Source organism: Hipposideros armiger, unplaced genomic scaffold (assembly GCF_001890085.2).
Source record: "Hipposideros armiger isolate ML-2016 unplaced genomic scaffold, ASM189008v1 scaffold_960, whole genome shotgun sequence".
In the NCBI taxonomy this organism is placed as follows: Eukaryota; Metazoa; Chordata; class Mammalia; order Chiroptera; family Hipposideridae; genus Hipposideros; species Hipposideros armiger.
In genome coordinates this window covers 234,869-246,120 of record NW_017732310.1, presented here as the reverse complement: position 1 = coordinate 246,120, position 11,252 = coordinate 234,869, and the positions used below count along the sequence as shown (strand labels likewise).

General features: G+C 34.8%; 1 protein-coding gene across 1 annotated transcript in view; it reads right to left on the bottom strand.

The window, feature by feature from the left end:
- The window catches only part of GRM5 (glutamate metabotropic receptor 5), a 506,006-nt gene that overhangs the window by 317,008 nt on the left and 177,746 nt on the right, over positions 1-11,252 (bottom strand). The window contains 1 exon segment of the mRNA XM_019630869.1: positions 6,864-7,113. Within this exon segment, the coding sequence (XP_019486414.1) occupies positions 6,864-7,113 (250 nt within the window).

Sequence of the window (11,252 nt, the reverse complement as noted above, 5' to 3'; positions counted from 1 at the left end):
AAGGTCATTTTTGGAAGTGATAGGTATGTTTAGTACCATGGTTGGAGTGATGGTATCACAGGTTAGACATATATCCAGATCATCAATATGTATACATTAAATGTGTGTACTATTTTGTATATCAATTATACCTGAATAAAGCTAAAAATAGAGAATTAGAATTAAATATTTGGCTCTTATATGTTGTCTACTTAGACTCTAAACTCCAGAAGGGCTGGGTTACATCTGCCATTTTTGCTATATTATATTCAGTATATAATACCTGTAATATAATAAGTACCAAATAAATACTCATTGAAGAAATAAATGAATGAAAAAATCCTTTTCAAGATAAATGCAGACTCTAGCTACACACACACAGACACAGATGCATATACATGTACATATAATTGTTTATTTGTTTAATTTTACTTTGGAGCTTTGAAACTTTCCTTAAAGCTTTCTAAGGCATGCATTTGGTAGCCACTATTCTAGTGTTTATTTGGGTGGCTGATGTTTATTTCCAGCCATCTGGACATGCTTTCCCTGAAGACTGTCATGTATTTACTAGACAAGGAGGATTAAATGACATAATGCACATAAAAGCATTTATAATCTATAAAGAACTATAGAAATATAAGGTATTACCACTGTTACGGTTGTGATATTGCCTCAAAATACACAGCAGCAAATTCTAAGCTAAAAAAAATTCCTTCTCTATTTAGAAATCATAAAATTATGTTGCACTGTTAGGAGTAAAATTTTCCCACAGGAGTTTTCACCACTGTCTTTTTTTTTTCAATTGTTTTGCTACACACTACAGCCTGCTATAGAAACTGCAAAACTGTAAAAATGGAATTGTCAAGCTGTAACAGTCTCTTGAGGTTACCATATTAAAAGGTTTTTTTTAAGGTTTTTTTTGTTTGTTTGTTTTTTGTTTGTTTTTTTCAATCATCAGAACTAAGATTCTATTACAGGAGACAAAAAGGTTTATTTGTAATGGATTTTGTGGGGGAGGATAATACTCCCTTCTCAGGCTGAATGATTTGTACAAATGACAAATGTCTTTTTTTTTAAATTTGAGATATGAGGACATCTGAACACTAAAAACACAGAACCCCCTAGCAAATTCAACATTTACACAAATAACTTATCAGTGAGCTAATGGCAGTATTACTCACTTGTACATTAAATCAGTCCCCCTTTCCTAGGGCCATCACCTAGGCCAGAAAGACCCACTGGGCAATGCTCCATATCTGGGTTGTTGCATTTTCACACCCTAATCTTCAAGCATGTCTCATCTGTCCAGGTCTCACATGGCTCACCCCCACGTGAATGCTCAGATTTCATGGAAATCTCTAGAACCTAGAACCTTTGTTTTTATTATTTTTTTTTTTGCTAGTATATTAGACCCCTCTTCCTACTCAACTCTCTGTTTTGGGACAAAGGAAGAGTCAGCTGTATAAAGAGAGCTTGGGTGAGATAAGGCTGGTGAGAACAAGGGAACTAGCTCAGCTGTTCTGAGGTCTAAAACTACTACTTGACTAGTGATGTGAAACTTGCTTCTTCTTGCAGAACTGCTATCTCTGATCTCACGTGATTCCAGGATTCTGACCTGAAAACGTTAAAAAATTTTACAGCCAAAATAGGGGTTAAGGTTTCTCCAGCTTAGCATGACTTTATCAGATTTTTATTATGTACCAGGTATTTTTCCAGGGAAAAGAGCAGTGGCTAGAGCAGTGACTAAAATGGATAAAAATCTCTGCACTCCTGGAGCTTACCTTCTAGCACAGACTACAGGCAATAAGAAGAGTGGATTAGAAAATCACATAGCATATTCAAAGGTGGTAAGTGCTGTTGACAAATATTAAGTGGGTAGGAAGTGGGAGGTGTGGGTGGCAGCATATGTTTCAAGTTTAAATATCGTGGTCAGGGAATTTGCACTGAGTATATATATAACATCTGAATGAAGACTCCAGATAACAGTGATAAGGATATATGAGGGGAGATTGTTTCTGGCAAAGGGAACAAACAGTCATAGGATCTGAGGTGAAAATGGGACTAGGATTTTTTTGACAAACAGTAAAAAGACCATTGTGGCTGGAGTGGAGTGAAAGAGAAGAGGAGCAATAGGAGAGGGAGAGGATTTTATGGGAGTCTGGCAAAATAAAGACGGTGGCTTTTACTCTAAATGAAATGGCAAGTCAGTTCAATAGATTCTGAGGTAGGAGGAGGAGTAAACTTGTGTACTGAGGTTGCCATCTTGAAACAGATGCAAATATAATTTTTAAAAGTATTGCTTGAGATAGAGCAAATTGTAAATTCACCACTTGGGCTCCTAATTTCACATGTCATTTTATTTGTTGTAATTGTGTGTGTGTGTGTGTGTGTGTGTGTGTGTGTGTGTGTGTGTGTGTGTAATTTGTGTATTTGGATCTGAAGATATTAGCATGCAGGATTACTAAAATGACAATGTAAGAAGAAGAAAATAAGCAAATAGGACAAAGACAAAAATATAAAATTTCATTGTAAATAGTAAAATAACAAATTAATCTGATCAAAATCAAGTACAGAAAACAATACTTGTCACTATTATACACCAGTGTATTAAGGATTTTGCTGAATGTGATAAGTTGAGAAAATGACGTAACTAGTATAAAAAATGGAGAGGATGTGATTCAGTTATTTTGTGTTGATAAAATCATTGCATATCTAGAAAATTCAAAGCTTCTGGAAGTAGCTACCAATATAAGAATGTAATCTCATTTCCTATTTTTAGGTTAGAACATATAATATCTTTAAAATTTCAACCCTTCAAAAATTAATATTTGGAAACCTAATTTTATAATTAGAAAAATCACCTTAAAGTTTTTAGGGACCAATAGTATTTAACAAAATAATTATGAATTAATAATAATTAATGTGGAATGCCTTACCAATTATTAAAGTATACCAGAAAGACAGCATAATAAAAACACTATACTACTAAAGACAAATGACACAATGGTACCAAAGAGAAAATAAAATTATATACTAGTATGCAGAAAATATGTAATTTTTAAAATGTAAAATTTAATATATAAAGCATTATAGCTATTTCTATGGGAAAGGATTATTTATTTAGTAAATCCTGCAGGCACATTTGAGCATTTACCGTAAAGAAAATAATGCTGGATCTATTACTACATAGATTTAATTTAAAAACAAACAAACAAACAAACAAACCTGGTTGCATTAAATGAATAAAGATAAAAAACAGCATTTTCCTGGCTTCAGAGAAAAATTTTTGATCAAAGAAGAAAATCCAGAACTACAAAAAGACCATATTTGATTATGTACATAACAGGAATGACAAAATTTAATATAATCAGAGTAAAAAGTATATTAAGGGGAAACATGTGTGTCAGAGATTATAAGAAGAAGAGATGTAAGGAAGAAAAACATCCAGTTATTCATATTGCTTACCTGAGGGAAGGAAAGGTGAGGAGTGAGGTAGGGTGAGAAGGAGGAGGTAAGAAAAAAATAAGAGAGATAATGAAAAGGTGGAATAATATACATTAGCCTAATGTCTACTTATATTAAAATACTCATTAAAAAATGAATGGGCATATTTCAAAGACTTAAAGACGAAAAGGCAAATGAAAACAACTACTATTTGATTTCGAGATTAGGTTTTGGAAAATATTCTTGTGACTTTCTGTTATATCAATACACTATCTGTAAAAACATATTAAAAATAATACAAAATCCAGAACACTGACACCAAATGCAAGACTGTGGAGCAACAGGAACCCTCATTCATTTCTGATAGGAATACAGAATGGTACAGTCACTTTGGAAGACAGTTTGGCAGTTTCTTATAAAACTAAACATATTTTTAATATGCAACCCATCAATCAAGTTCTTTGGTATTTATTCAAATGAATTAAAAAAAGTTATGTCCACACAAACTCCTGTACATGGATGTTTATAGCAGCTTTACTCATAATCCTCACAACTTACAAGCAACGAATATATCCCTCAGTAGGTGAATGGACAAATGGTGGCACATCCAACAATGCAATATTAGAGTGTACTAAATAGAAATGAACTATCAAGCCATGAAAAGACATGGAGGAAACTTAAATGCATACTACTGAGTGAAAGAAGACAATCTGAAAGGTCTACTGTATGATTCCAACTATATGACATTCTTGAAAAGGCAAAACGATGGAGACACTAAAAAGATGATTGGTTGCCAAGAGTTAGTGGGAGGGAGGGATGAAGAGGAGGAGCACAGAGGAGTCTCAGGGCAATCAAAATATTCTGTACGACACAATAATGGTGCACACATGTTATATTTGTCCACACCCATAGTATGTGCAACATCAAGAGTGAGCCCTAATGTAAGCTCTGAACTCTGGGTGGTAAAGATGTATCAATGTAGGGCATAACTGCCATATTTGATTTTCCCCTGCAGTCACAGCCATTCTCAAATATGTAAAATATGTAAGGTACTAGAGGCACAAAGATCAATAAACCTTTACCCACACTTCTAGGAGCTCATATCCCAGTGTATTTGCCAAATCAATAATTAAATGAAACAAAGCATGTAAAGTGCTTAGTGTAGTAATTGGCACTCAGCATTTGATAAGATGGTCCTGATAAATGGTTTTATTAATACCTAGAGCACCTAGGATACCATTTCTGTATGAAGAGTAGGAATGTTTCAAAGAGAAGATGAAGGGGTCTGACGACCATACTGTTTTTTTCCAAATATTTGAAAGAGTATCACATGTTACTTTCAAAGAAAAGAATATGATCCAAGAGGTGGAAACTCCTGGGAATTACTGTTTAAGTTCAAAGTAAGAAAGACTTTTTTAAATTGCTCAAAGATGAAATGAACTAGTGCTCAAGTAAATGTTCAATTATTATTAACCAATCCATGAAGGGGTTAAGAAATCAAATTAAAGGTTACGAAACTATTTTTCCATGCATTAAATTATTTGGGGAGAACTTCTTGTAAACAGCATATATGAAATAAATTTTAAAATATACCAAATATTGAATTTTGACCTTCTAGTGCTGCTAGCAATAGAAATAAAGATGGAAAGTGGCAAATATAGTAAGTACCAATCTATTTTCCTTGTGTTCATATGATCAAAAACCATTTACTTGTTGACAAATCATATGTCTAAAAAACAAATGCTGTTAATTTGTCTTATTAATGTTGGCAAAGCAGCAGATATGAGTTATAGAATCCCTCATCCCCTATCAGAAAAGCAGAACTGTTTAAAGCCAGCTCTTTCTTTACTGTTCTTTTTACCCCAGTGGTAACATTGCACTTCAGAATTTAAGAGTATTGGCAATGGGAATGTTCCTGGGTTGTATGAAACTAACTAGTGCATCAGTCTTGTAAACTAGGAATGAGTTTAGACAAAATGCACGACATAAATGAAAAAGGAATCTCACTCAATATCACTTTAATGAAGGGTAGTTATGAAGGACACTAAAAGAGTCCCATCAATCTACTGCCATCAGATCAGACAGAGAAGAATTAGGTATATAAAGTCGCTATCATAAAACAGTCAATCAAGAGCTCCGTCTGATCACAAGGCCAGTTTAGCATTTGGAAAATAAAGGAAGCATGTTTTGTTGTTGTTGTTTTTTTTTAACAAGCCATCAAAAATTAATAATAAGTGACTTGGCTTTCTATTTTGGACAGAACATTAAGAAAGATGCAGTGGTTCTGGAAGTTTTCTCTATTCTTTAAATTGGCTGTCTATTGAGAAAAGATATGTGATAACAAGTTTTCCAAGGTGTGGAATGGTGAACTGCATTCACATGTTTAAACTCTGGTGTCATCTTACCAACTGTGATGGTTAATTTTATGTGACAACTTGATCGGGCCATGGGATGCCCAGACATTTGGCCAAACATTATCCTAGGTGTGTCTATCAGGGTGTTTCTAGATGAGATCACAGTTTGTACCTGTAGACTGAGTAATGCAGATTGTCCTCCCTAATGTGGGTGGGCTCCGTCCAATCAATTGAAGACCTGAATAGAACAAAAAGGCTGGATAAAAGGGACCTCCCCCTGCCTGCCTGCATGAGTGGGGACACTGGTCTTTTCTGGACTTCACACTAAAACATTGGCTCCTCTTGGGTCTCAGCCTGCCAGCTTTTGTGCCAGAACTACACCATTGGCTCTCTTGGGTCTCTTGCTATATAGACTCACACTGCTGGTTTTGTTTCTCTGAGGAACCCTGACCAATGTACTGATTCAACAGCATGAGGAGGGAGTGAGCTGAATTGTGCAAATCAGTGGATTATCCAGATAATTAAAGTCAATCCATGTAGAAGTTAATCTTTTAGAAAACTTGTCTGGCAAAAATGTGCGTGATCAGAAAATGCACGAACACTTTTGTTACATAAAATACTGAGCCAATTTTCCAATGCTTTTAAAAGTTAGTTCTAAGAGCAATTCCTCACTTATAAACCCCAAATTCTATGATTCTATATTATAAAACAAGCTTATGCAGCTGTTCTCAAAATCAATTTCAAAAGCAACAGCAAAAAGTTTGAAATGTGTTTCACTCCCAAAGGAATTATGCAAGTATTTAAGAATCCATCTCATTTTCTCATAGTCACTTTTTTTTTTTGAGGATTTAAGGTCTCATCATCTTTATGTGTTTATTCCTGCTATCATCATTACTCAGCACATGGCATAATTACTTATGTTCCATGATTATTTCCAGGCTCTAGTGTTTTGTGATATTTAAGCCCTGCTTCTACTACACAGATAAGCTTCCAAAGCATCTGTTCTTGTGCATCAAAAGATGCCCTTTGACGCTGCCAAAATCCTGCTATTATCACCTGCACATTAATTTTCTCATTGTCACTCACCTGCCCAGAAGCAGAAATTCTCCAGCTAGACCGAGGCGCCGCATGGCCATCAGCAGACCGCGCACAGTCATGCCCTCACAGAAGCAGGCCACCACCCGGGCCTTGGGCAAGTGACTCCTGAGCTTCTTCAGCAGTTTATCGAAACTCTGCTCCCCTGCGTTGCTGTAGATTTTGTAAGAGTGAGCGATGCAAATCCCTTCCTTGGCTGACATATCTTTGAAAGCTTCCATCCCACTTTCTCCGTAGTTGCCTGTGTGAAGAAAGATAAGCAGAGGGATAGAGAAATGAGAGTGTCAGAAGCATTGGGTACAATCAGAATGCAGAAACACTGGGGGCATGAAAGCTACTTGGTAGTGTTGGATTTGGAACATGAGGACCTGAATGAGCTCTTGCTCTTTTACTGACTTGTTCATTTTGGACAATTTACAATGAAGCTACATTATACATATAGGCATTGAACTTTTAAAACAATTTTACTGAAAGACTGAGAGAGAGAGAGGGGGGGGGAAGTACAAGCAATTCAGTTCTCCCTTTTACTCAAAAAAGCTTATATACGAGTGTGATGATGGAAGACATTTGTTTGCTATTTTTCCTTCTATCTCACATCTCTTTGCTTCTCATTGTACGATCATCTTACCCTGCTGATCCAGATTTCTGTATGTAAAGATATAGTGTGTGTGCATATATACTGGGGGTGCCAAAAAATGTATACAAGTGGACTCTTTGGTCAACATTGCTCAAGCAGTAGTTTGCTGTAATCAGAAGTGTCTATACAGTGATGGTTACCACTTTGAGCACCTCTTGCAATTGCAGAAGTCAATAAGACTTCTAGTCATCTTTTGTTATCCGTATTGATTTTGAGTATTACAATTTTAATACAGGTTTTTCCTTTCTTAAAATGTGTATACAATTTTTGGCACCCTCTGTATATATGCAATAGGCATACTTTATACAGTATAGATGTACAAATATCTAATAGAGTATTATATTTTTATAGACTATTATGCATGTGACATTTTATTGATAATCATGTGAATTTGTGGCTTTATCCCAATGGAAAAATCTGGATCCTTGAGATTTTAATCTTGTCATTGATAAATATATAAACTTATGAAAAACATTTAAAGTTTCATTCTGTATAACCATAGGGAAGTTTGTGATATGGGGAGAATAATTGCAAAGTCCTTCACAAAATTGTAGGGCTAAGGATTGATGGTAGTCTTTTAAAATTAACAAAAATTTGGGATCAATATTGACAACAAACTATAAGCAGAGAAGTGTACAAAGCTATATATACATAATCTCATTTAGCTCTCACAATAGCTTGAGGTAGGCATTATAAACTCCATTCTACAGATAAGAAAACAGATGAGGCAGTTCGGTTTGCACTTGTCCAGAGTTACAGACTCAGGGAGTGGAAGGCTGTACTCCATTCACAGATCGTCCCGGGTGTAGATTCTGCTCCCTGAATTCTTCTATGTCTGTTTTTTAGGAGGCTCAGAAACTCAACTATATCCGCATGTCTCTTTCCCATGTAAATGTCATCTTGCTCAAATTTTAGATATTTTTGGAGGCTGTGAGGCTCCACAAATTATACCAGGTTCATTTTCTGAGCTGTCAAAAGATTGGTGGGTGAGGGGAATTGATTTGAAAAATATACAGGAGACAATTACAAGACAACCAAGCTGTGTGATGTGTAAGGATGTATGTAACTGGCCTAACAATTCACTAGCTCTAGGAACAGAAATTTCATCTGGAGAAGTAGATCACAAATGATTAAGGGAGTACCAGGCACGCATTTGCATAGCTTTTATTATATGACTATATTAGAGATAACTTATAAATAACCTGTTTAACATTTTGAATTTTGGAAAGTCAGTTCATATATTATATTAGCTCACTGCTCCTCACACCAACTCTGTAATAAAGGTAATGTTATCTTTCCCTCACAGCAGATAAAACTGAAGTCACGTTTAGCAAGTGGGTAGCAGAGTCTTGGTGTGAACATACATCTTCTCACTCCTGACCCCATGTGTGCTCCACGATAACACAGGTGCCTTCTGTGAATGAGATCCTCAGACGCTGAGGGTGGGTACTTGTGTAGCTTTGCCTTCCTGAACAAACCATAAAGAGCAAAGCAGAGCAGGCCATCTTGAGTCCCAGCCAAAAACACTGGTGGGCCAGCTGCATCTTTCCTTCTTCTCCAGAATTAAAGCAACAAGAAGCCTCTGTAGTGATGGCAGGTGGGCAATGTAGTTATTTACTACATGTAGCTAAATTGTATTTAGCAATTAACAAAGTTTAAAGGGCTTTCTCTGAAAATGTGCCCAGGGGCCTAAATTACTAGTTTTACACTAATCTGAGTAATCTATTATTCTCTGATTTATTTTTAGCTGACTCTGGTTTTCAACTGTCTTGCACTTAATGTTTTGATTAATGCTGGAGCATTTGCATAAATAATTTGAAATGCGGTATATAGTGATTGTAATGGCATTAATGAAAATTCTCAATACCTTCTCAGTTAAACAAGAAAAAAATACCTGACAAATTTATAATCTTTAGCACCTCTCCTAACAGCTTTGTTTTAACATTGTTTAACATTTGCTTAAACTAGCGGGGAAATATGATTTTCTCAGAGCAAAGCCCAAATAGTACACTTTAAAATAGGCAACAGTCTTAAAAGATGTGTGACATAAAAATCCTGAAGAATAATAATTTTAATTTAATAAAACAAACGTTTTTCAAGCTGGGAATGAAATACGGGGCTATGCATTTCATGTTTTCCAATAAAATTGGGAAGCCTGCAAGTGTTGAGATTTTCAGCAGTTGATAAAAAGATTGTGTTCTAAAATTACACATTAAAAAATACATCAGAAACTATAAAAATAGTTTATAGGCTTCTTGAAGAAAATGAAAGTGGATTTCAAGCACAACACAGAATGAAGAAAAAGCTGAGGAAGCAAAGATTTACTTATTCAACAGCGAAACAAAAGTGATTGAGAAAGGAAGATGTGGTGTAGAATATGAAACTAGCCTGTGGCTTCATTTTAAGCAAATGGTAACAGTCAGAAGGAATCCATCAAACATTCTTCTTTTAGTCGCAGAGTGTCTGTGGCTTGGAATGAGGAAAAGAAAATGTCATCATAGCCCTACTTGACTCTTAGCTCACACTGTAGTTGTGATGGTGCAAATGTCAACTATTGATTTTCACCTTTATGAATCCACATATAAAGTGAAAAACTCATTTTGCAATAGAATATACATGTTATCAATCTTTACAATGAAAATTTAAGAGAAAATTGATAGGTTGAGCGGTGGAAGGAGGGAGAACTGATGAGAAGGGGAAGGGTTTTAAAATCTTCCACTTGTAATTTGGAAGTCAAGATATACAGGAAACAAGAGAGAGATGATTAAGGAAATATGTGAGGCTAAATAAAATAAGGAGAATAATATAGTTACAATAAGAGAAGAAACAAGAACATGTGTGAATTAAGAGCTATCTACTGACCATAAATTTAAAAGTAGCCATTTAAAAAGGCAGCATATTCATATATTCATACTACTTAGAAATATGAAGGTAAAAACCAGAAAAAAACTAAAATTCTCTTTTTACTTTAAGCACTTTTGCACTATTTGATTTAGAAAAATATGAATGTACCAGTTTGATGGAAAATTTTGAATAACATACTTAAAGGTTATGGAAATTGTAGATATGGACAATTTTAAATGGATTGCCAGTGAACATCACAGAATAAAGAAATTCAACATGCTGCTATTGAGGATAAAATTTTCTTATAATATCATTGAACCAAATGTAAGAGCATTAATTTATAACTTTTAGATATCCTTGTAAGTTTCTGGTAAGATACATCCACATTCAATTACTATTATACTATCTCTGTAATGAAGATAATGTGGGAATTTAGGGGGCAGCTAATTTTGTAAATAGCATTATTACAGAGCAAAATTAATCAGAATAAAATTTTATTTCAAACAATTGCTTAGATAATACTTTCTTTTGGTTCTAAATTTCTATCACATCTGTTGAATTTGGCTATAGAATTTTTCAAAGCTGCTTAATTTACACATAGTTTTTTTTTTCCCCATTTCAGCCACAGAATGGGAGCCTGATGCATGAAAATGTAAAATAGGACCAGGGTTATTCTGGTCCTATTACTTATATCATGAAACACAGTACATCTGAAGCCCATGGTAGGATGTTAATTCACATTTATTATTTATTCTAAGAGCAGGTGCTCTAAATTAAGACCAAATGAGGCATTTCTAGTATACCAGAAAACTTTAGAAATGAGGTAGTTTCCACAAGATGTCATAGATGAAATCAGAAAAGGCCACCTAATTTTTCTTCCTCCTGTCAAATAACCTTCT